The sequence below is a fragment of the Saimiri boliviensis genome, chromosome 7 (genome assembly GCF_048565385.1).
Source record: "Saimiri boliviensis isolate mSaiBol1 chromosome 7, mSaiBol1.pri, whole genome shotgun sequence".
Classification (NCBI taxonomy): Eukaryota; Metazoa; Chordata; class Mammalia; order Primates; family Cebidae; genus Saimiri; species Saimiri boliviensis.
Window position 1 is genome coordinate 69,442,819 of NC_133455.1, and position 25,394 is coordinate 69,468,212.

The 25,394-nt window shown below is 53.1% G+C and overlaps 1 protein-coding gene across 1 annotated transcript; it reads right to left on the reverse strand.

Moving 5' to 3' along the window:
* ITGA5 (integrin subunit alpha 5) lies at window positions 1–25,394 on the reverse strand. Its single transcript, XM_039471935.2, has 30 exons — window positions 25,100–25,394; window positions 18,262–18,392; window positions 15,974–16,086; window positions 15,721–15,841; window positions 15,377–15,438; window positions 15,241–15,286; window positions 14,906–15,031; window positions 14,637–14,681; window positions 14,455–14,498; window positions 11,422–11,478; window positions 11,215–11,267; window positions 10,717–10,925; window positions 10,256–10,447; window positions 9,992–10,037; window positions 9,709–9,810; window positions 9,475–9,530; window positions 9,189–9,343; window positions 8,769–8,906; window positions 8,565–8,632; window positions 8,081–8,231; window positions 7,903–7,995; window positions 7,409–7,488; window positions 7,218–7,298; window positions 7,006–7,111; window positions 6,425–6,574; window positions 5,139–5,222; window positions 4,918–5,031; window positions 3,307–3,408; window positions 2,068–2,190; window positions 1–1,099 (listed from the first exon to the last, which is right to left on the reverse strand). The coding sequence occupies exons 1-30, from the start codon at window positions 25,321–25,323 to the stop codon at window positions 1,016–1,018; spliced, it is 3,156 nt and encodes a 1,051-aa protein (XP_039327869.1). The 5' UTR covers window positions 25,324–25,394; the 3' UTR covers window positions 1–1,015.

Genomic DNA, 25,394 nt, shown 5'->3' on the forward strand with positions numbered 1-25,394 from the left:
TTCTGGTCAGTGGGGGCACTGGGTCAGATTTATTGCACTTGCAACAGAGTTTAAATAAGTCCTGGGTGTCTGGCGCCAAGGTGAGGGAAGGGTTGGGCAGAGAGAGGAGGGGCAGCATCAGTGCAGCTGGCAGGCAGAACCCAAATTCTGCAGGCCCAGGACAGTGGGCTCCCCTTTCTCTGGGGAACAGGGAGGGCCTGTGTCTGGCCAGGCTGAGGTTCCAGATCTGTTGCCATCATGGCTCCTTCATGGTCCTGGGCAATTCCTGGCTTCTCCTAAATCAGGGTGAACTGGGCCTCCAGGATCAGGTCTGGAGCAGGCCCAAATACAGTCCTGGATCTGCTGGGGTTAGGTTGCCAATGTCTGAGTCTGGGTTCCAGATCAACTCCAGACCACAGGCTGGATCTGGCCCCATTAGAGTTCGGATTCCTCTTGGAGCTGGGTTCTGGGCCAGCATCTATCCTTGTGTGGCATCTGTCCTGAGCTGGTCCTGGGGCACCATCCATAGTTAGTGTTCCTTGTTGGCCCACCAGGGTGGGGCTGTCCAGAGCTGCCAGGTCTTAGTCTCCAAGTTCTAAGTTCTTAGCTTCTTTTGGATCTCTGGCAAGGCTGAGGACAGATCTTTGCAGGTTGGAGCTGGACAGGAGTTCCTTGTGGCATGTCTGGCCCAAAGAACTGCGAATGGATTCCTAGTTAGCTCTGCAAGTTGTTTCAGGAAATTCTCTCCAAAATGCAAAGGCTTCAGGGAGGCTGGGGCCTCTGTCCCTGGATGATCTGAGTTCCCCCATCCATGAAGAGGGTATGTGTAAACAAGGGTCCTTCACAGTGCATGGGGGGGAGGGATCCCCAGATCCTCACCCCCCTGGCTCTGGCCCTTCAAGTATGTCTCTGGGCTGGGGAGAGGAGCTTCTCCCTGGCCCTCAGCACCTTCAGGAAGTACCCAATCCCCTCCCTTTCAGTAGAATGAGGGTCGGGGGACTGGTCTTCAGGATTGGGAGTCTGAGATTAGAAGGACTCAGGCATCAGAGGTGGCTGGAGGCTTGAGCTGAGCTTTTTCCATGGCAGTGCCGTATGGGAGGGAGCGTTTGAAGAATCCGAGCTGATAAAGAGGAGAAGAGGGAGAGTTTAGGTACTATGGCTGCCATTTCTCTACAGCTCTTATCCCAAGAAGTAATACGGAGGACTTTAGGGTTTCCACCCTCTACATCCTGCAAAAGCAGCCTCAGAATTCAGGCTAGGACTACGCCTCTAAGTTGTGCAATGGACCCAGGAGGACTAGGGGTGGTTTTGTATGGGGGGTGTCTTTTACCAGTGCCTTGAAAATTCCCCAGTTAAGCCAGAAATGGCAAATAGGTTTGAACTCAAGTGCCAAGTCTGATTGCCGAGTAGCGGCTGCTTTTGTTTGTTTGCTTTTGAGACAGGGTTCACTCTGTTGACCAGCCTGGAGTGCAGTGGCATGATCATGGCTCACTGTAGCCTCAAACTCCTGGGCTCAAGCCATCTTCCCACCTCAGCCTCCAGAGTAGCTGAGATTATAGGCATGCACCACCACACTTGGATAACCTTTGTGTTTTTTTGTAGAGACAAGGTCCTACTGTGTTACCCAGGCTGGTCTTGAATTGCTGGGCTCAAGCTGTCTTCCCACCTTGGCCTCCCAAAATGTTGGGATTACAGGTGTGAGCCACCGCGTCTGGCCATGGCTGCCTCCTGAGAGGGAGATTCTGAAGCCACTTCTTGGAGATGATCACTAGCCATTTCTAGGTTAGTGATGGCTGCCATGGATTTCTGGAGAAACTGACAGCACAAATGCCATATATTTGCCATCTGTAGATTACACTGATTTTGTGAGTTTAGGCAAACTTACCATTTTGAGTCAAGAGGACCCTTGCTAAGCTGGGGGCTATAGAAGGAAGGGAGGGATCCTATAAGAAGGGATGCATGTAGCCAGGACAGAGGTGGAGGCATATGGCTGGTGAACTTCTCTAGAGGTAGCTACTGTGCACTGTGTTAGGTCAAGGGCAGAGCCTGATGAGAGGGTGGCCAAGTCATGAGCAGGATGTGGCTGACCTTGTAGAGGATGTAGATGAGGAGACCCAGGAGCAGGAGGCCAAAGAGGATGGCTAGGATAATGATCCACAGTGGGACGCCATAGCTGCCTTCTGCCTTGGTCCACTGCACAGCTGTGGCCACCTGGGGAGCAAATTGGGTGAAGTCAGTGAGAGCTCAGAAGTTCTTTCTCCTCTGTACTTGGCTCTCACTTGTCATCGGATCTAGAGCCACTTCCCAACTTATTTTGAACTAACGTCATTCTGAACTTAAAAATTTAAGTTCCTAAAATATACAATATTGTCTCTTGCTTTTGGCCTTGCGTATTTTATCCGTTTTTTTTTTTTTTTAGATGGTTTCACTCTGTCACTCAGGCTGGAGTGCAGTGGGGTGATCTCAGCTCACTACAACCTCCACCTCCTGGCCTCAAGCGATCCTCCTGCCTCAGCCTCCTCAGTAGCTGGGACCACAGATGTACGCTACCACATCTGGCTAATTTTTGTATTTTTTGTAGAGATGGGGTCTCACTATGTTGCTCAGGTTGGTCTCAAACTTTTTTTTTTTTTTTTTTTTTGAGATGGAGTTTCGCTCTTGTTACCCAGGCTGGAGTGCAGTGGTGTGATCTTGGCTCACTGCAACATCTGCCTCCCAGATTCAAACCATTCCTCTGCCTCAGCCTCCCAAGTAGCTGGGACTACAGGTGTGTGCCACCACGCCCAGCTAATTTTTTTGTATTTTAGTAGAGACAGGGTTTCACCATGTTGACCAGGATGGTCTTGATCTCCTGACCTTGCGATTCACCTGCCTCAGCCTCCCAAAGTGCTGGGATTACAGGTGTGAGCCACTGCACTCGGCCTCATATCTGTTATTCACCTCTCTTCAAGATATCCCTTTCCTGAATGGCTAGGCTGGTTAGCTCCTATTTATTCTTCAGGTCTCAGCTTGAACATCACTTCTTCCAAGAAGCCTTCCCTGACCCAGCTAGACTGGGTTCGGGTGTTCCTACTGTGTTTTCATAAATATCATAAATATCACCACACTTGGAACACTGTGTTGTTCCATGAGACTGCGAACTCCAGGAGCAAAGATACCACGTTGATCTTGCTTACCACTCTGTCTCTGGCATCTGCACAGTGCTTGGCACATAGACTTTCAACAGTTGTCAACAATAATAAGGCCAGCCCACACCCATGTCCCAGCCCTAGTTCCAGCACTCTGAGCCCAGTATTCCCTCGTCCAGTCCTCTGGCCCTAGACTCACCTGACGTTCCTTTTGGGGCAGCTGCCGAGGCAGGATTCGATAGGGCATCTTCAGGGCTTTGTACACAGCCTCACACTGCAGGCTGAATGGCTGGTGCTTCCTCTGTGGGTGGGGAAGGTTGGTCAGCACATCCTCTCTTGGGATCCAGAAGACATAGGGTTCCCCATGGTCTGGCTGGGGTTGTGATCGTTCCCTATTTTGACTCATTCTTGCTGAGTCTCTCTCTTTCTCTCTTTTTTGAGACAGGGTCTTACTCCGTCTCCCAGGATGGAGTGCAGTGGTGTGGTCTTAGGTCACTGCAACCTCCACCTCCTGGGCTCAAGCAATCCTCTTGCCTCAGCCTCCTGAGTAGCTGGGACTACAGGCATGTGCCACCACGCTTAGCTAGTTTTGTTTTGTTTTTGTAGAGATGCAGTTTCGCCATGTTGCCCAGGCTGGTCTCAAACTTCTGGCTGAACCTCAGCCTCCCAGAGTGCTGGGATTACTGGTGTGAGCCACTGGGCCTGGCCCCTGAGCCTCTCTTGATATTCCTTATATGAGATAATAAATGTGTAACTGAATAATAATATATAATTAGATGACTACATGTTCAATAAAAATATATTTTTTGAAGCATTAATGTGCTTTATTTATTTTTATTTTTATTTTTTGAGACGGAGTTTCGCTCTTGTTACCCAGGCTGGAGTGCAATGGCGCGGTCTCGGCTCACCGCAACCTCCGCCTCCTGAGTTCAGGCAATTCTCCTGCCTCAGCCTCCTGAGTAGCTGGGATTACAGGCACGCGCCACCATGCCCAGCTAATTTTTTGTATTTTTTGGTAGAGACGGGGTTTCACCATGTTGACCGGGATGGTCTCGATCTCTTGACCTCGTGATCCACCCGCCTTGGCCTCCCAAAGTACTGGGATTACAGGCTTGAGCCACCGCGCCCGGCCTTTTTTTTTTTTTTTTTTTTTTTGAGACGGAGTCTCGCTCTGTCACCCAGGCTGGAGTGAAGTGGTGGGATCTCGGCTCACTGCAACCTCCGCCTCCCGGGTTCAAGCGATTCTTTTGCCACGGCCTCCTGAGTATCTGGGACTACGGGTGTGTGCCACCACACTTGGCTCATTTTTTGGTATTTTTAGTAAAGACAGGGTTTCACCGTGTTAGCCAGGATGGTCTCGATCTCCTGACTTCGTGATCCGCCCGCCTTGGCCTCCCAAAGTGCTGGGATTACAAGCATGAGCCACGGTGCCCATTAATGTGCTTTGACACCAGGACAGTGCCTGGCTTGCAATGTGTGCTCAAGCAATGACTGCTCTTTACTATTCCTACATCTGCTTACCTCGCCACTGTGTATTCATCTTCCATTTCACTGTTTTTCTATCATTCTTTGCACACTGGTCTCCCTTCAGCCCGCCCTCCTCTGAATGGGCAAGGAAAGGGAAGCGGCTGCTCCCACTTTGGCCACTAGGTGGCGCTAAGGACCTACAGCCTGGGCAAGGAAGGGGAGGGAGCTGGAGTGCTGGGTCCCATTCACCAAAGGACAGGGGGCTACTGCAGTGGAGAAAGGGGTGGGTCAGTCTAAGCAGCCCCAAAGGTCAAGGGTTAGGGCTGAGGTAAGGCTTCCTCACCTGCAAGAAGGTCTTGGCCCAGACTCGGAAATGCAACTGCAGACTTTTGCTCTCTTGTTGGTGCAGGGGCCCCAGCTCGCAGCGCAGCCTGAGACACTCGGCCTCCGGACATTTCTAGGAACAAAGAAGCTTGGACCCGGTGTTCTGGCCTTGTGATGCCTCTGAGAACCCAAACAAGCACTCAACACTTTGGTCCACACCTCATTCCCCGCCTGACTTACCAGGATCTGAGGTCCCGAGGAAGCCGAGCTGCGGCTTGGAGCTTCCCGTTTCTGCTGGTGGTGCAGGGAACCCTCGGGAACCAACTACGAGAGAAAGAGACTGTTGGGCCCCTTTCCCATCTCATTACAGCTTCTAAGTCAGCCCGCACCTGGGTTCCGGAGCAGCTTCAACCTATTCTTTCGTCTGTCTCTTTATTCATCCATCCAACTGTCCCGCTTCTATGTGCAATGCACCGGGCTCAGTGTTAAAATACGGAAATGAAGAAAACTTGGTTCTTGGAGTTCACATTGGAGGAGACGCTTAAATCAATAATTAGGTCCTTGTTCCTGTTTTTGCACTGGCTGTTCCCTTGCTTTGGATTGCTCATCCCTGAGTCTCGTAGGTAGGTTCACCCTCATCTTTCAGGCCTCAATCCAGCCGGTCTTCAGGAGATTTTCCGATGATTCAATTTAAATCGTCTCCCCACAGCTTATTAACACTTTACTTTCATCACCTTTCAATCCCTGTTCATTTTCTCCTTCTCTTTTTATTTATTTTCTTTCTTTTTTGAGAGGGAGTCTTTCTCTGTTGCCAGGCTGGAGTGCAGTGGCACGATCTCGACTCACTACAACCTCCAACTCCCGGGTTCAAGCTATTCTCCTGCCTCAGCCTCCCGAGTAGCTGAGATTACAGGTGCGTACCACCACGCCTGGCTAATTTTTGTATTTTTAGTAGAGATGGGGTTTCGCTGTGTTGGCCAGGATGGTCTCGATCTCTTGAACTCTTGATCCGCCCGCCTCAGCCTCCCAAAGTGCTGGGATTACAGGCGTGAGCCACAGCGCCCCGGCCTCTTTTTATTGTCTATGTCTAACATCCTTCACTAGAATGTTAAGTTCCATGAATGTGAGGACTGTCAGTTTTGTTTGATGCAATATTTCCTGGGCTTAACAGTGTTCAGTACAGCACTCATTCAACTAAATGTTAATGAGTAAATGAACTATAAAACAGGCACTGGGGCCCAGAAGAAAAGGTTTGAAGAAGGCTTCCTAGAGGAGGTGGCACACAACACGGCCCTAGGGGTATGCCGGGAAACAAAGAAGGGATAGTTGAGGCAGAAGGAAACACAGTGGATGAAAGTCGTTTTTCCTCCAGAGGCTTTTGAGGTACCTCTGGGCCTTGTGACACTCAGCCCAGCTATGAGCATGTCCTCATCGCCTCTCGTAGGCCTCCAGCCACCTTCCCCAACCCCTCAGCCTTGGTCCCCTGAACCTGCTCCCCTTCCCCATGCCAGTGTTCAGGCCCTCACCTCCAGGTCCTTTGGGTTAATGGGGTGACTGGGGGTGCAGTTGAGTCCTGTAAATTTGGTCACATACAGGAGCTGTTGACCTTCCAGAGCCTGGGGACAGCTGAGCTCCAGCACGCCCTGGCTGATGGAGCTGGGGCCCTGGTTGATGAGCTGAGGAGGGAAGAGCACAATCATCATGGGACGGAAGGGAATGCTCCTGCCCCTGGAGGTCTTGGGTCACCATGGCTCCACTGTACCCTGCCGTCGGGCTCCTATCTCAGAGATGAAGCAGGGAACCAGCGGGCAGAGATGAAATCCTCTCTAACCAACACTTTTGGAGGGGGCTCCATCTTTCTTTCCAAGTCACTCAACTGGCCTGTCTCTCTGGCTGTTTCTCACAGGACACTGCCTCCTGCCTTTGCTTATATATCACTTACCCCTCCCTCCTCTCTTCCTTTCAGTCCCTCATGCTGGTTCCAGCCATCTGTCACTCATACGAGGAGTGTCCTCCTTTCCCGTCATTCATTCTGGCCCTGCCCCTTCCCTCCCTCTAGCCTGGCCTGCCTGGGGCCCAGTCCTCCCTGCCTCCTATCCCTCTTTACCTCGTAGACATGGTGGACAGCGGGTCCCACGTCTTCCTCCTTCTGCGGCCGGTCTCGGGGGTGCCACTCGCTTACTGGGAATAGCACTGCCTCAGGCTTGGAGACACTAAGGAGGAGGGTGTTTTAGAGGAGGGTAGAAGGGACCCCATATGCATCCTTCCCTAGAAGTCCGTCTCCCCTCTCAAAAAGACCCCCTTCTGCCTGGCACTGACCCGTTCAGGGTGACCTGGGCCTTAGCCTCCACGGAGAGCCGGAAGGAAACCACGTCGCTTTGTGAGTTGTTGAGATTCTTGCTGTGGGATGGAGGCAAGACTGACGTCCTGGAGCACAGCCGCTGAGAACTGTGCCCAGCCCTCCCCTTCATCCCCAGCCCAGCCCCAGCCTAGACACACTCACTCCCTACCTGAGGATCTGGAAGTCAAACTGGATGGTTTTCTTAGTGTCCCGGAGATGGGGGACTGTGAACCGAAGTCCACCCCACAGCTGGGGGCAGAACAGGAGGAAAATAGGGCAGTTAGACCGTGTATTTCAGCCCTCCCTCCTCATTTCACATCTGCCCTCAGGTCCGCTCTCCCTTTGCCTCATCCTTTTTTTTTTTTTTTTTTTTGAGATGGAGTCTCTCTCTCTTTGTTGCCAGGCTGGAGTGCAGTGGCACCGTCTTGGCTCACCACAACCTCTGACTTCCTGGTTCAAGCTATTCTCCTGCCTCAGCCTCCTGAGTAGCTGGGATTACAGGCACGTGCCACCATGCCCAGCTAACTTTTGTATTTTAAGTAGAGACAGGTTTCACTATGTTGGCCAGGATGCTCTTGATCTCCTAACCTCAGGATCTGCCCGCCTCGGGATTACAGGTGTGAGCCACCGCGCCCGGACCCCATCCTCTTATCCTAGACTTACACTGGCTCCTGCCTTCATGGGGTTGCCCAGGTCACACACCAGCAGGCGGCTCTCGTTCACAGCAAAGTAGTCACAGCTCAGGCTGGAGAAGTTCTGGAGGTGGGGTGGGTGCTGGTCAGGTTTTGGTGTCCCCTCTGGAGGGGTGTCCTCCCAATCCCACTCGAGAGTCTCATCTCACCCCTGGGTGTCTGACGAGTCCTGAGTACTCAGCCTCTGGAGGGGCCGTGACCCGAAGCTCAGCCTCATAGGCACCGCCCTCACCCACATTCTGGGCGTGGAAAGTGAGGTTCAGGGCGTTCTTGTCACCCAGGTACACATGGCGCTGCTCCCTGGAGGGGACACAGAGTGTAAGGGACACTGGGGAATTGATCCTCAAACCAGGACAAAGGACCATTATAAGAGTAATAACAGTAATAACACACACTGTTTAGTGGGTTCTAACTCTATGGCAGGCACAGGCTAGATTTTTTTATGTAGCTTATTTCATGTAATCTTTCCAAAAAGTCAGAGAAATAAATGCTACTATTCTCACTATGCCAATAAGTTAAAGCTCAGAGAAGCTCAGCAACTTCCCAAGGCGACACAGCTGGTATGTCCCTACTTGGCTGTTTCCGGTGCCAGGTGCACCTGAACTCCCCAGCTCACTGTCAGCCGCTACTTACCCAAATACTTCCAGCTGCAGGTCAGGCACACAGATGTTGTCTTCTCCACAGTCCAGCAGGATCTGGGCCTGGGGAGCAGGACAGCCTTGAGAGGGGGAAGTTTAGACCCACTCCTGGGCTGCAGGCTCTTCTCTTTCCAGGGCCCTGCCCCCTAGTCCCCAGGCCTCTGTCCTCCCAGGTCCCTTCTTCCTGCCTTGTCCTCACCTTGTCCTCTATCCGGCTCTTGCTCTGATAATGTAGAGCTGGCCTGAGGCCGTGGCTGTCCACCGGGGCTTGGGGGTCCAAGGAGAAGTTGAGAGCGATGTGAATTGGGGAGAGTTTGTCTCGAAATTCTGACTCGTTCTAGGGCCAGAGGAGAGAGTTCACAGAGTCAGGGGTCTCTGGGGACTTGATGGCTCATCTCCCTTTGTCTGCTTAGGGCCAAATTCTGACCATCCTCAGAATGGTTTCAGAGGCCCTGGCAGCCTGCTTCCCAGCTCCTCTGACAGAAGGTCTCCCTTTCTCTGTTCCCCAAGAGTCCCAAACCCTTCACTGGAATCTCCTAGTCTTTCTCTTCAGGAGGGGCCCTCAGTTCTATGTGGCCACCCTCCCTGGCCAGTCCATACCCTGCCCTCTGGGCCATACCCGGAGGTAGATCTTCATCTCTCTGCAATCGTCTCGAGCCCCGTTCTGGATGAGCAGGGTCTGGGTCAGGGTTGCCTGCCTGGAGGCCAGGAACAGTGCCCGCCGTACCCCTCCCTTCTGCTTCTGCCAGTCCAGCTGAAGTTCCACTGTGAAGCCTGCAGCCAGGGACACAGAAGGGGAATTTGATTGTCTCTCCTCATCTTTTCAGAGAGAAGAAATGTCCCCAGGTCCCCAGTCTCTTTGTCCCCTGTCCCAGGGCCTGAGATCTCCAGGCAGTCTCCCTCACCAATGGAGTCAGGGACGTGTTTTCCAGAAGCATTGAGGCAGAAGCTAAGGTTGATGCTGGAGAAAGACCAAGAAGAAAGCTGGTGAATCCAACCGGAACAGACATCCCATCCTCTGCCTATCTCCCAGCCAGACCCGGACTAGGACACCCCCATTTTCCCCTTCCTAAGGCATACTTGGTACCCCTACCCACTCCCAGGCTCAGGTCTCTGCAATTTCCTGGGTGCCAGCTCACCAGGACACAGGGTTCCCCTCTAAGCTGCAGCTGCGCTCCTCCGGGTTGAACATGGCAGGGAAGATGGTGAGGGAGGCACTGGCAGACACGATGGGGCGGCCCCTGCCAAGAGCAAACGTGGGGTCAATAGAATTAGGATCCTCTGTAGCCTGGACACAGGAAACTGATGCCCAAGCCCCAGAATGCGTGTCCTCTGCGTTGATTTTCCCTACCTCAGCTCTGTTGAGAAATTCCCAGTTCCAGTCCCCCCAGGTTGTCCCTCAACTTCCCTGGGAGTTCATACCTGTATACCACGGCCTTGTCTACACCAAAGGACCCCACAATCAGATCTGCAAGAAGTCAAAAAATCACCTCTTACAGCAAGCCCCAAATCAGGATCCTTTCTAACCCCTTCTGGTTTCAGTGCTCAAGGTTGATGTGAGAAGACAGCGCCCTCTGGTGGAATTAGCCTAGAACCGCACCCAGGAACTCAGGAAAGGTGCAGAAGAGGGTAGAGGTCAGTCACCACGGAATTTTAAGGTGAAAAAGGGCCTTAGGCACAACTCACCAGGATATCCGTTGCCATCCAGGTCCCGACCTCCTCGAAGGGCAGAACCAAAGAAATCTGGGGTGTGGCTGGCTGCCCACAGGGGCTGCAGAACCTGGGAAGGCTTAGAGCCCAGCCCTCCTGGGCCCCCAGGGAATACAAACACTACTCCCTGCTGAGTCTCCCCACCAAAAGGAGCCCCGATGGCCACATCTGGAAGACACAGAACATGCGCTAGTCAGCAGGCCAGGAATCCAGGGGCCCAAATCTCTACTACCAGACCTCAGGACCCAGGACCCTAGTTTTTCCCATCTGTCAATCCCTGTGTTCGAATCTCTTCAAATCCCAAGACCCAGACAGTGGGATTTTAACCCCTTGGGAAGTCATGGAGGTCTGGGTATCTTAGCTGACAGATGCCCTCTCCCCAAATCCCTTCTGACTTGGGCCCCTGCCTCCTCTTTCACTCTCTGAGGAGTACTCACCATTGTAGCCATCCTGGTCCAGATCCCCCAGGGGGGTCAAGGAGCTGCCAAATCGGCCAAACTCATCATGGCCAGTGAGGGTAAGAGTGGGCATGGGCTCTATGCCAGCTGGGTGCTGTAGGTAGACGTAGACCCTGCCCACCTCCTGAGGCCTCCCATCAGGGGTCCGCTCCATGAGCAGGGGTGCCCCCACCAGCAAGTCATCCAGCCTGAGGGGAAGGGCAAACCCAGGTAACTCTTTACCCTGTCTCGCCACCCCTACCCCAATCCTAGTGCCAGAAATCCCAGGCACTGTGGATCTCATCAAATTAGAAGACCTGAGGTTTCTGATCATTAGCGCTCAGCTCTTTCCTTGTCCCTGAGCAAGGGGAATGCAGGTATGAGTGAGAGTCTAGAGGAAAAGACCTGGAGAAACTCTCCTTGCATTTTCCGTCCCGTTCCCACTTTTCCCTCTTGATCTGGGAGAGGTATCACGTGTGCTCATTTCCCACTGCTCACCCGTCCCCATTGACGTCTGTGGCAGCCACTGCATAGCCGAAGTAGGAGGCCATCTGGAGAGGACAAAGGGGGAGCCCTGGGTCAGAACTCGAAGGTTCAATAAACAGGATCAAGAGGGGCTGGGAAGTGGGGCTGACATTATTAGGCCAGGGCTGGGGCTTTGTTGGCAGTGGGTCTAGCTGGGGTGGGGCTGAGAGGTAGCCTTACCTGTTCTCCTGAGAAGTTGTAGAGGGATCGGATGTCTGAGCCATTAAGGATGGTGACCTGAGGGATAAAGAGACAGGCCCATTGGCCCGGGGCTCCCAGAGCATCCCGTGGTTAAAAAACAGGTGTGTACAGGACACTCAGGGGCAGGCATTCCTTAGAGACACACACCACAGTCCCTAACTCCTCCTCAGCTTTGCCCTCATGTTCCCACCTGTCTGCCAGGTAGGTCCACCCTCGGTTTGCTTCACTATTTGTTTCCATATCAATCGCCAACTACTGACAGATTTTGCATTTATGTGTTTGTTGTCTGTCTCTACCCACTAGAATGTAAGATCAATAGGGGCAGGAACTTGATTTTGTTCTTTGCTTTCTCCTCAGAGCCTAAAGTAGTGCTCGGTGAGTAGTAAGCGCTCAATAATTCTGACTAAATGTGCACTGGTGCCTCAAACCGATCGTGTTTAAAACCCAAGTCGTCGGCCGGGCGCGGTGGCTCAAGCCTGTAATCCCAGCACTTTGGGAGGCCGAGGCGGGTGGATCATGAGGTCGAGAGATCAAGACCATCCTGGTCAACATGGTGAAACCCCGTCTCTACTAAAAATACAAAAAAATTAGCTGGGCATGGTGGCACGCGCCTGTAATCCCAGCTACTCAGGAGGCTGAGGCAGGAGAATTGCCTGAACCCAGGAGGCGGAGGTTGCGGTGAGCCGAGATCGCGCCATTGCACTCCAGCCTGGGTAACAAGAGCAAAACTCCGTCTCAAAAAAAAAAAACCCAAGTCATTCTCCTCCTCCATTCCCCCCAGACCACAAACACCATGTCTCCCCTATGTTTCCTTAGTGACCCACCCCACCGGGTCTCTTGAATCCTTGCTCTCTTCACTCTCACTGCTGTGACCTGGTGTGAGCCCTTTCCCAGGACTGCCGGACAGATGTCTTGACAATGTCCCTGCCTCCAGCTCTCCTTTCCTATAGGCACTCTTCCCCAACCCCCACTGCAGCCAGGCTGGCTGATTGCCCTACAGCAGATCTGGGAGGCTACCTCTGGCTCAGAAATCCAGTGGCTCCCTGCAGCCGCTGCCTAAAGTCTCAACTTCTTGGCTGGTCCTCCAAGGCTCTGCAGAATCTGGGCCTAACCTATCTGTTTTTGCTTGATCTTTCCATATTCTCCTTATCTTCAATCAGCTCATGAGTCTGCTAAGCTGGGCTGTAATTGTTTCCTTTTCTTTTTTCTTTTTTTTTTTTTTTTGAGATGGAGTCTTGCTCTTGTTGCCTAGGCTGGAGTGCAGTGGCACAATCTCAGCTCATGGCAACCTCTGCCTCCTGGGTTCAAGTGATTCTCCTGCCTCACCCTCCCGAGTAGCTGGAATTATAGGTGGCTGCCACCAGGCTCAGCTAATTTTTGTATTTTTAGTATATACGAGGTTTCACCATGTTGGACAGGCTGGTCTTGAACTCCCAACTTTGTGATCCTCCTGCCTCAGCCTCCCAAAGTGTTGGGATTACAGATGTGAGCCACCACGCCCCGCTTTTTTTTTTTTTTTTCTTTCATCTCTTTCATGCTCCTGCATAGGGATGCCCTCTTGCCTCATCTCTGCTGAAGCTTCACAGAACCTTCTCTGATCTGTCCTCTTCTTTTTAAAACAATTTAACTTTTTATTTCCTGACTTCCCAAACTTGTTACCATCCTTATCCTAGAAAGGAGATTATTCTTTCCTCTAAACTGCTATGTCACTGTATCTACTTTTCTGAAGTTTATCGAAGTGCAGAAAGAATCCTGATTTTGGATTAAGATAGGCCTGATTTTAAACCTGCTTACTAACTGGGTGATCTTAAACAACTTATTTGGTCTCTTAGAACCTCAGGGTTCTCACATGTAAAATACAGATGGTAATATCTACCCCACAGGCTTGTTGTGAAGAATAGAAATCATGAATAGAAGGTGCCTGATGCACTGAGAAGAGAAGGAATCGTGGCTCTGCTTTAGATCACAGTCGTATGTGTGTCTTATCTATCCCATTTGATTAGAAGCATCTTATAAGATGGGGTAGGATACCTTATTCATCTTCTTATCTCTTACCTTGCCTTAATAAATGCTGTTAATTGAACAAACTCCTATGGCACTCTTATCTGTATCTTTTTAAAAGCACTTGTCCTGGTCTAATAATAACATCTGCCTGTTGTACATTGCCTAACAATTCATCGAGCACTTTCACATACATTTTCTCATATTGTCCTTGCAAGAGGCTTGTGAGGTCAGAATGATTGTTATCTCATTACACAGAGAAGAAGGAGGCTCAGAGAGGTTCAGCAGGAAGCAGAGTATGAATAAAGAGCAGAATGGTCCGGGCGCAGTGGCTCAAGCCTGTAATCCCAGCACTTTGGGAGGCCGAGGCGGGTGGATCGAGACCATCCTGGTCAACATGGTGAAACCCCGTCTCGACTAAAAATACAAAAACTTAGCTGGGCATGGTGGTGCATGCCTGTAATCCCGGCTACTCAGGAGGCTGAGGCAGGAGAATTGCTTGAACCCAGGAGGCGGAGGTTGTGGAGCCGATATCGCGCCATTGCACTCCAGCCTGGGTAACAAGAGCGAAACTCCATCTCAAAAAAAAAAAAAAAAAAAAAGAGCAGAATGGGCAGGGCCTGGTGGCTCATGCCTGTAATCCCAGTACTGTGGGAGGCCAAGGCAGGAGGATCTTGAGGTCAGGAGATTGAGACTATCCTGGCCAACATGGTGAAACCCTGTCTCTACTAAAAATACAAAAATTAGCCGGGTGTGGTGGCACGTGCCTGTAATCTCAGCTACTCGGGAGGCTGACGCAGGAGAATCACTTGTACCCATGAAGGAGGGTGGAGAGTGCAGTGAACCAAGATCACGCCACTGCACTCCAGCCTGGCGACAGAGCAAGACTCTGTCTCACAAAAAACAAAAAACAAACAAAAAAAAAACAAAAAGCCCTCGCAAACTGCCATGCATGGTTCTTTGTGATTAGCCAGGGGAGGAGAGGAAGTGAGGGGTCAGGCTGGGTCTTACATAGCCGTAAGTGAGGTTTCCTTTGGGCACACCAGCAACAAAGTCTGCAAAGAGAAGAGAAAGTTGTGACCTAAGGGTGGGGAAAGGGAAGTGGATAATGGTGAGCATCCAAGTACATGGGTTCTCAGGCCCTGGGCCTCTAACCACCCCCTCCTTTGGTCCCAGCCTAGGGACACACTCACCTTCTGTGTCGTCACCACTGAATTCACCCACGGCCACGGAATATCCTGGGAGACATGGTGGGTGGATGTTAGGATTCCTGCTTTGGGGACCCCTCTACCCTGGCCTATCCCCAGTCCCTTCCCCACCCCTACTGGGTCTTCATAATAAGCATACACATGACAAGTATGGCTAGGGATGGCCGAGTAGGGGAAGGGAGGCAAGGGGGTGAGTGGGGACAGGAACACTTGAGATTCTCCCTCTGCCATCCCTTCCCCTCTTGCTGGCTCACCTAGGTAGCTGTCGTCATAGATGGAACTGGCCTGACGAGTCTGCAGCTGCCCTTGAACCAGGTTGATCAGGTACTCGGGGTAATACGATTCTGCAATCTGCTCCTGAGTGGCAGACAGGATCTGGCCTGGAGAGAGGATGAGGAGGGAGTAGATGGAGGGGATCTGGCAGAGGGGCTCTGGGGCTGACTGGGTAGTAGTTCAGAAGTCTGGTTCAAGAAAGGGAAGCATGGGGAGGGTGGTAGTACAGAAATTTCAGGAAGGGAAAGGGAGAATTGGGAGTAGGGTGGGAGGCTATGTGCCAGGGGATTTAAAGAATAGCAGAGACCGGACTTACCTTGCCAGAAATAGCTTCCTGGTCCACCTAAAACCACACGGCCAGTCTGTGGGTGAAAGGAGGGGAGTCTGACATCTGGTCTCGAGCCCCCTGCCTCCACTACCCATGCCCCTTTTCTCCCAGACCACTCTCTCACCTTGGTGAACTCGGCACTGAAGCCTCCTTGGCAGTAACCCTGTCCTGCTGCCCAGCTGAAATCTGTGAGAGGAGAAGGTGGTGAAAATGAGCCCTGCACAGATGGGTCGGCCAGGAAAGAACAGAGGGCATAGGGAAGGAGGTGGGACAGAGAACCAGAGAAAGGGTCTTCCGGGGCCAGACAGTAAGCATAAAGGCTAACTAACTGGTTTAGCCTTTATCTTAAGCAACATACTTGGTCTCTTAGAACCTCACAGGGGAACACGGGGGCGTGAGTCAGCCCTAAGTATATGAGACACTCCATGGAGAGGGCAGACATGGGCACAGGACCCCTCTTGTCCGTACCTGAGCGGCAAGGTGCATACTCCAGAATTCGGGTGAAGTTATCTGTGGAGAGGTAGCAGGTGCCCACGGGGTCGCTCAGTGGCTCCTTCTCTGTGCGCCAGCTGTACAGTGGAGCGCATGCCTGGGAGGGCGCAGGAGGAGGGGCCGTCAGATTTAGTCCAGTAAGCCCCGTCCTCCCTCCCTCCAGGCCCGGCCTTACCCAACCACTGCCCATCCCCTGGCTACCACACCACTGAGCCTGCTGGGCCCTCACCAAGATGGAGGAGCCGTGGGCTCGAACTGTTGCCCCGAACCACTGCAAGGACTTGTACTCCACAGGCTCCTCTCCCTCTGAGCTGGACAGTGAGGACTCCAGGAGCCGAGAGCCTTGTGGGAGTGAGAAGGGGGAGTCTCGCTGAGCCATGGATGGTTGAGCACTAGGGCGGCCCCTACCCTCAGCCTGGGGATACCGAATGAATGCTTCCCAGCCCAGAGACTCCATGACTCACTGGGAGTGCGGAGTGGGGAAGGAGCTTAATTCTGTTTTGTGTAGCCTGACTTACCTCTCCTCTACACACATACGCACACACACATGCACACACACACATGCATGCACACAGACGCACACACGTGCACACACACACGCACACACACCCACACAGAACCTGGGTTTTCTAGAGTTGCCTCCCCATGGTTCCCGATTTCTCACCCAGCTGAGACAAGGATGCCCGCTGTGGAGTGGAGGCAGGAGGAGGGTGGTGAGGAACAGTGGCTATTTACCAAGCGGGGATCTCTTTGGCTGTACTTCTTTATCTGTACTTGGGCTGTGTCTTTAACAGCATCTTGTCACACCTCCTTTTTTTGTCTTCCTTTTTTGAGATAGGGTCTCATTCTGTCGCCCAGGCTGGAGTGCAGTGGCGCAACATCAGTTCACTGCAACCTCCACCTCATGGGTTCAAGTGATTCTCCTGCCTCAGCCTCCCAAGTAGCTGGGATTACAGGCGTGTGCCACCACACCCAGCTACTTTTTGTATTTTTAGTAAAGACAGGATTTCATCATGTTGGTCAGGATGATCTCAAACTCCTGACCTCGTGATCCGCCTGCCTTGCCCTCTTAAAGTGCTGGGATTACAGGCATGAGCCACCGTGCTTGACCTTTTTTTTTTTTTGAGATGGAGTTTCGCTCTTGTTACCCAGGCTGGAGTGCAATGGCGTGATCTCGGCTCACCGCATCCTCCGTCTCCTGGGTTCAAGCAATTCTCCTGCCTCAGCCTCCCGAGTAGCTGGGACTACAAGGCATGTGCCACCATGCCCAGCTAATTTTTGTATTTTTAGTAGAGACGGGCTTTCACCGTGTTGACCAGGATGGTCTCGATCTCTGGACCTCGTGATCCACTCGTCTCGGCCTCCCAAAGTGCTGGGATTTCAGGCATGAGCCACCGCGCCCGGCCTCGGCCTCTTTTTTTTTTTTTTTTAAACATGGTCTTGCTCTGTCACTCAGGTACAGTGCAGTGGGGCAATCACCGCTCACTGAAGCCTTGACCTCCCCATTCAGGTGATCCTCCCATCTCAACCTCCAGAGTAGCTGGGACTACAAGTGTTCACCACTAGGCCTGGCTAATTTTTTTTTTTTTTTTTTTTTTTTGAGAAGGGTCTTTCTGTGTAACCCAGGCTGGAGTGTAGTGGCATGATCTCGGCTCACTGAAACCTCCGCCTTCTGGGCTCAAGCAATTCTTGTGCCTCAGCTTCTCACACCTGAGAGGGTGTATTTGTATTTTTAGCAGAGATAGCGTTTTGCCATGATGGCCAGTCTGGTCTCAAACCCCGGCCTCAAATGATCCACCTGCCTTGGACTCCCAAAGTGCTGGGATTACAGGCATGAGCCACTGAGCCCGGCCTCTTTTAGTCTCTATTTCTGGAGACTGATGGCCCTAGTTCATATCCTTGCTCCAGTGTTTGCCAGAGGTACAATCTTGGATAAACTCTGTCTCCTCACTTATAAAATGAGGATAATAATACCTTATGCAGTTGTTAAAAGGATTCAGTGAGCTAATATATGTAAAGTGTTCACAACTGGCCTGGCACAGAGCAAGTGATAGTTGTTAGTCTCCGTCTTCCTCCCGTCCGTTTGTGTCTACTCAGACCTGGAGCTCCTTCAGGGCAGTGGCTTAGTCATCCTGCAACCCCGGCAGCTCCAGCACAGTGCCTGTCATGCACTGTCACTTAGTCAGTGCTCAATTAAAGGAACTGAACGGTTTGTGCAACTCTCCCCGTCTTTGTCTGTGTTACGGCCCTGGCCTCCCAGAGTTGTGGGTGATTCAGGGGAAATGAGAGCCACATGTTTCTGAATCATGCCCGCCCTCCTTGGGCTGGGCTGGACTGGGAACGGGGAGTGAGTGCCATGGGGTTCCACTGTAAGCGGTTGGAGCACCAGAGCTGGTGCTGAGAGGTCACGTGGCTGGGGTCTGAGCAGGCTCCACCCCCTGCCCCAGGCCCCACCCAGGCCTCGCCCCCAGGCTGCAGTCCCAACCCCCAGTTCCTCCCTGAATTTTACCCGCCTACCTTTGCGGTCAAATTCAATGGGGGTGCAGTTTGTGTGTCTGGTGCCCCAAGGACAGAGGTAGACAGCACCACCCTGCAGCACTCCTGGCTGGCTGGTGTTAGCCTTGGGCGCTCCCACCAGCACGCTGACCCTGTGGAGGGGAAAGGAGAGGCAGTTCAGAGTGGCTCCGAGCTCTTCATCTGTGTCTGGAGGCGGGAAGGGCCCAGGCCTCTAGGCTGGGGCTGGCTGGGGGTGGAGTAGATGCCCCCCTGGGTTGTATTTATATCTCAGAAGATGCCACAGATGCCAGAGGCACAGGCTGGAGTCAGGCGGTCCCCATGTGCCGCTGTCACTAATACAACCCTCCCCTCCTCCCGCCATTCTCTCTCCTCTCCTACCTTCCCCTGTTCATAAAGAGAGGAGGAACCAGAGTCAATTCCTAGGAGGAGAAGAGGGGCCAGATCCTGGACCCCTGCTTCTCCCTCTCCTCTGAGTACCCGCCGAGATTAGACGTGCAGCCTCTGAAACCCCAAGATCCTCTGGAGCCTCAGGGTCTCTCATCTAGCCTATATACTCTTCTCCCAAGCCAAATCCCCTCCCTGGGCCAAGACCCAGGCATCCGGCTGCCCGGCCACCCAGCCTTGGGGTGTGTAGGTGGAAAATGTGAGTCTTGGAAATCACGCAGCAGGAGTGGAGAGAGGAGCTGGAGGACAGTGAACACAGATTGTTCCACTGGGCCTGCCTCACCCCGGCCCTGGTGTGGATGTCCCCTTCCTGACTGGGGTCTCTGTCTCAGCCCTTGAACCCCTTTCTCATAGACCATCCCCAGCTGACTGAATTCAAAGTCTGCTCTACTGGGGTCCTAGTTCTGGACACAGTTCCTCAGTTGCCCCTGAGATAAGAAGTTTTGCCTCTGCTGGGGGTCCTATGTAATGGGGTGGTCATAGCTCAGGGCCTGGGCAGTCTCCCTGCCCTCAGTTCTGCCTCATTCATCTCCAGGTCCCTTGCCTCCCAGACCTCCACACAGCTCTTGGCTCTCCTGGCTTTCCCCTAAGGGTCTCCTGCCAGCACAGTATCTGGCAGCCTGGGCAACTCAACCCAGTGCCCTTGCCAGCCTTGGCCTCTGCTCTGTTCTGTGTCTGCCTCTGGCACTGCTTCTCAATCTCTCTGTCCCTCTGCCCCTGTGACTGCTTGCTCTGTTGGTTTTGGTTTTTGCATCCTGTCTCTCTGTCTTAGATTTTAGGTTTCTCCATCTCTACTGGTTTCTGTCCACTTGCGGCTTTCAACCTGTCCACTACCTAGCCCTTCCCTGGTAGTTGAATACCTTCCTCAGCTGTCTCACTAGGCAAGAAGGCCCAAGTGAGGGATCATGGTAGAGGCCACAAGAGCCGGGGATATTTTCCAAGTACACGGAGGTGGGGAGGAGTGGTCCAGGAGGTACAGGGGATGGAGGCGACAGAGAGAACAGTTCCGAGACGACAGAAACGGGGAGTGAGGAGGAGTCTGTGAGGGCCAGTGGGAGAATGGAGGGGAGAGAAGGCAGGGTCCAGAGGAACAGGAGACGGGTAGGCCGAAGAGGGAGAGCTCCTGAAGTTAGGGGGGGTGGGGAGGGGAGGTGCCAGTCTCATTACTCTGGGGACAGGAAATGTTGACTGCCTGTGGCTTCCTGTCTGTTTCCAACCTCTCACTTCTCCGTTTGTCTCCCACATCCCCAGCTCCCCGCCAGGCCCCACCCCTGTCACTCAGGCATTATATCCAACTGGGGGTTATGGCTGCTGACGGTGAGAGATTGCACAGCCCCCAGGCCTGGGTCAGGTGAGAGGAGTATACCTCCCTCTCCCTCAGCAGGGGCAGCCCCCAGGGAACTCGGTTGCTATGTTCAGCCTCTGGAAAGCAGAAAGGGCCACCAACCTGAACTAGAACCAGAACAGCTGAGGTACAGGAAGCAGTGAAAGAAGCACTGGACCAGGAGCCAAGAGTTCAGGTTTAGGCACTAACTGTGGACTTGGGCAATACCCTCTTCCTCTTTCTCTGGCTGAAGAAGAGGTTATCTCAAAAGTTTCCTGGAGCACAGGGCTAAGGCCAAGGGAGCCCATTCCTACTCCCAATTTCCTCAATACCCACTGCTCTTGGAGAGGAGCTGAGCCTGACACTCCTGGGATGGCCTGAAGAAGTCGCTTGGTTTAGCAGGGTTGCAAGACGGAGAGTTTATGAGGTGTGTAAAGCCCTGTGCGGGCAGATCCATTCTGACTGTGTGATGGTTCGGGATACCTGGCAGGCAGGCAAGTGGCACAGACCCGGGCCTCCCTCCCTCCCACCACACTACCCGTGGCTCATACCTGGAGAGGCAGTGGCCCTTCCATCCCAGCAACCCTCGGTCAATCCAATAAGTAGTGCCCCCCGCCCCCTCCGCCAACTTGCCAAGTGAGGTGACTGGGGCCAGGACGGCATGCAAGCCAGTTTGTCCTTGGTTTCCCATATCTTCTTCCTGCTTTCTAAATCCTACAGCAGCTGGGCACTTTTAGGGGTCTAAGAAGGTAACAATGGAGGGTCCGCAGGCTATTTTCAATATTTCAGAGAGCCTAGCGGAAATCATGCATTTACCAGATAAGGTGGCCTAAGCTAATTAAAACCTCAAGTGTATTTGCTTTTGGCTGGAATTCTATCAACTCGTGTGGGAACCTGGTTATCTCATGCTGGTCAGAAACTCTGATTGGCAGCTATAGATGTTTTTGGTTAATAAAAAATGAGGAAAGGAATTAATTATTTCTTACTAAATGCAGTTTGGCAGGTACACTTTTCCAAAATAGAGGCTGAGAGAAGAAATAATTGCCATAATTTATTCTGAAGCTCAGCAATGGAAGGGTTGGTCCTTAGAGACACAGACTACCACAGCGAGCAGGCACTGTAGAGAGCATCCACTGGGTTTAAGACTTTACTGTAGGCGCCTCAGGCCACATGGCATATAGGCAGTCTGGCCTCGTTCTGAACACTCCTTAAGAAAAAGCTCAAAGTTGCTCACCTTGTCCCATGTTCTTATTTTGCAGGTGGGAAAACTATCCCAGAGGAGTTAAGTCATATGCTTAGGTCACTCAGCTTTCCTCCCAGAATCAGAGACGGAAGTCAGGAATCCTGATTCCTAGGACAGCATTCTGGTCTACCCTATTGCCAATTTATTCCCTCCTCTCATCTCTACTATCTCCCCAGCCAGGCTTCTGATTAACCAAATCCCAGTTCAATACTGGGTTACTGTTTGACTCTGTTGGCCCGACAAGGTCGGGGGTGGAGGGCAGCAAGTGGACCAGCGGCCAGCTCCTATAGGTCCTACAGCAGCATGGGCCAGGCCAGAGGAGGACACCTGGTTTAGGGTCCCCCAGTGCATTCACAAGGGATATGTATGACTGGCTGGGGAAGAACGGCTGTCTCCACTTGGGGCAGTTGCAGAAGGGAACAAGGAGCTGAGCTGAGAGTGGCCTACCTTTCAAGCTTTCAAGTATTCTGGGTTGTCACTTCCTCTCTTCAATCTTTGGATTCTCCAGCATAAAATGATGGATTTCCCTTGAATATTTACTGAACTAACTTCTAGTTCAAAATTTCTATGACTCCCTCGCTGTGTCGCCCCGTCGGGAGTACAGTGTCGTGATCTCGGCTCACTGCGGTCTCAGCTCACTGCAGTCTCTGCCTCCCAGGTGCAAGTGATTCTCCGGCCTCAGCTTCCTGAGTAGCTGGGATTACAGGCGTGTGCCAGCATGCTGGCTAATTTTTATATTTTTAATAGAGACAGGGTTTTACCATGTTGGTCAGGCTGGTCTCGAACTTCTGACTTCAGGTGATCCACCCGCCTAGGCCTCCCAAAGTGCTGGGATTACAGGTGTGAGCCACTGCGGCTGGCCAGCCTCAGTTTTTATATCTCTAAAAATGGGGCAATAATGGCTTCCTTTGCTTTAATACAAGGATTTTTGTTATAATCCAATGGAAAAACACAATATGAAAGTGCTAACGGAATATGAGAGACTATTGTTACTATCTCTAGGATAAGCAAATACTCAAAGCAAGTAAGAAATGGGGGAAAACCTGGCCGGGCGCGGTGGCTCAAGCCTGTAATCCCAGCACTTTGGGAGGCCGAGGCGGGTGGATCACGAGGTCGAGAGATCGAGACCATCCTGGTCAACATGGTGAAACCCTGTCTCTACTAAAAATACAAAAAATTAGCTGGGCATGGTGGCGCGTGCCTGTAGTCCCAGCTACTCAGGAGGCTGAGGCAGGAGAATTGCCTGAACCCAGGAGGCGGAGGTTGCGGTGAGCCGAGATCGTGCCATTGCACTCCAGCCTGGGTAACAAGAGCGAAACTCCGTCTCAAAAAAAAAAAAAAAAAAAAAAAAAGAAATGGGGGAAAACTTAAACAAAGAACTAGGCGGTAGCCAGGAAGGAGAGAACCAGAAACAAAACAGCTACCCCGTGAAACCCATGCCGCCCAGGTATTGATCACCCTCTGTGGACCAGGTCCCTTTTGTATATGTTTTCTCATTTAGTCCTCAGAACTCCGTTAGGTGTCTGATTTTCATGGGAAGACCAGGCTCCAAGAGCTTAAGTACCTCACCCTAGGTGCTAGGATCCCACACAAAAAACTAGTAAGTAGTGAGGACTCACACCTACCTCTGTCTGAGTTAAAGCTCTACCCTTTCCTACCATGTAACCGCACTGGTGCTCACCCTGTCCTTCAATGCTGTTTTGGTGTTCACCACGAGAGGTGATGCAGGAAGACCAGGAATACTGAGGCAATGGCTGTCGGTGAGGCACTATGTTTGTCCTGTGTTGAGGGGGGGGGGGCGGCTGAAGGCCTAGCGGTGGTGGGAGGAGGTCACTGGGGAGGTAGAACGTTCTGAGGCCTACTGTAAGAGGGTGTTGTAAATCGGAAATGAGAGGGAAGGAGAGCAAGCTGGACACCTGGGTTCTCTTGGGAGGGGAGATGAGCAGAAGGGGAGGGGCAAGGGTTGAGAGAGCTGGGTCCTGTTTTAGAAGGATCAGGCCAGGGGCCAGACAGACACCTAGGGGACCAGGAATGTGTGAAGTCCAGATGTTTTAGAGGAGTGTTTTAAAGGGAAATAACACTCTCCTTTAGGGGAGGAGGGAGTAAAGAGAAGGTTAAATGGGGGACAACTAGATAATCTGACCTGCGGGAGGAGACCTCATCCCCTCCCTCCCTCCCTCTTCTCTAGTCCATTAGGGCTGTGATAAGAAGTTTGGGGGAACCTGGGGGGGACCGGGCCTGGCAGAGGCTCCAGGCCAGGGTGATGCAATGGGGTTTGGGCAAAAGGCCAGGGGGGTGGGGTGGGGGTGGGGTGGGGACCTTGAATAGCCCAGAACCAACAGCTGGGGCCTAATCATCTTTCCTTTCCCCCATCCCCAGGTCCTGGAGACAAAGGAGAATTTGCTTTTCTCCCCAATTGTATTGGCTAGATGAACCCCTTTTCTCCAAAAATCTATAGAGAATGAATAGAGATCAGTTAACTGTCTCTTGTGTAAAAATAGGTCCCTTCTGACTGAATTCCCCTCAAACCCTGAGATCCTGGGGGTGGGTGGGGTGAGAAGTGGGAAGCTTCCAGCTCAGAGATGTAGAAGGAAAAGGATTACCCCGGTCATTGTGGAGGACCAGGAATCTGGCCTCTAAGGGTCTCTGGCCCAGGCCAGGAGCCACCACCTCCCTCTCTTGCTTCCCAGTCTCCCCCCCATCCCACATTTAAACAGACACCCTTGGTTCTAATGTTGCTTCCGCTCTAACTCCGGTTTCCCAAGCCTGTCAGCACCCCGTTTTCTAGGTACTCGGGGTCCGGGTCTGCTTCTCACTCTGCTGAGTTGGGAATAAGAATCCTCCTTTGAGACTTCCAGGGTCTTGAGTCCTTAATTCTGACGCTCCAGGCCCCACGGAGCCCGCATCTCCCCAGCTTCCGACCCCAGCCCCAGAAGTCCCGGTCTCAGCATAGCTCCAGCCGACCAGCTACAGGAAACCAGCTTTTCTCTTCCTCCCAAGAGCTAAAGGAAGAGGGAAACCGCCCACCCCCCTTCACGCGCGCACACACCCCTCCCGACACATCCGAGCACCCGCCCTTGGCTGAGTTCGCCTCCAGTCCCAGCGCCCCCAGTACCAGGGTCCCCGCATTCGCCCCAGTTCTGGGATCCCCTCTCGTGAACAGAGATTGGGGGTGGAGGGCAGAGTAGGAGACAGAGGAGAAAGGAGAGGGAGCCGCCGTCCCTCTCCCGGGTCTTTCCCCAGTCTGAGTTGAGGGGGGAGGGGAGGATGAGGCTGGCCCCCAGTTAACCTTCCGACCCCCCCAGTCTCTGACTCCCCTCCTACCACAAGTAGCTCAATCGTCTTCGACCCGTTCTCTCGCCGCACAATGGCCCTGACGGATCCCGAGGTTCCCTAGCGCCCCCAAAAGCCCTTCCCGGCCTCCGCGCCCCTTCTGTGCCCCCACCCGCCTCAGGTCCCGGCGGCCCACAGACTTCAGCCTGAGACCCTCAGCTCGCCGTTGACGCTCTCTCCTCTCCCTTGGCCGGGAGACCCCTGCCCAGACTTCTCCAGCTCCATGTCCTCTCCCCACGCGACCCATGAATCCCCACTGATCTCTCTCAAACTCCAGGGCCCCTCCTCACCCGCCACGGTGCCCTCCCTACTCCAGCGCGGGCCCCCGGTTCTAGCGCGGGCCCCCAGTTCTAGCGCGGGCCCCCAACTGCTGCTCTACTCCCCCCAAACTCCACCCTGAAACTCAAGCCCTGGTCCCCTCCAGACCCCAGCCGCGCCCCCAGTCTCCGGGCGGCTCCCCCACCCCCATCCCGTCGCCAGCCCTCCTCACTCACCCCTCTGTTCCCGGCCGGTAAAACTCCACTGAGAATCCGAAGAAGGAGCCCGGGGCCCCCGAGAGCACCGCTGGGGCCTCAGCTTCCAAGTTGAAGCCCCCGACCCTGGGTGGCGGCGGCAGCAGCAGCAGCAGCAGCAGCAGCGGCAGCAGCGAGAGTCGGCGCCGGGGGCCCCAGCGCCGCTGCACGGCGTGGAGAGGGGACGCTGGCGTCCGGCTCCCCATAGCGCCCGCTCTTCCCTGTCCTGGGGCCACCGACCCGGAGCCGCTTCCTAAACCTCCCAGAGGCGAATGAC

Bases quoted from the DNA above. Each gene is read 5' to 3' on its own strand.
- ITGA5 (XM_039471935.2), bottom strand. From the start codon at position 25,323: ATGGGGAGCCGGACGCCAGCGTCCCCTCTCCACGCCGTGCAGCGGCGC. The intron at 10,038-10,255 runs GTGAGTTGTGCC...GACTTCTTGCAG, and splicing joins GGATGGCAACGGATATCCTG to ATCTGATTGTGGGGTCCTTT. The intron at 5,032-5,138 runs GTAAGTCAGGCG...CTTTGTTCCTAG, and splicing joins CCTCGGGACCTCAGATCCTG to AAATGTCCGGAGGCCGAGTG.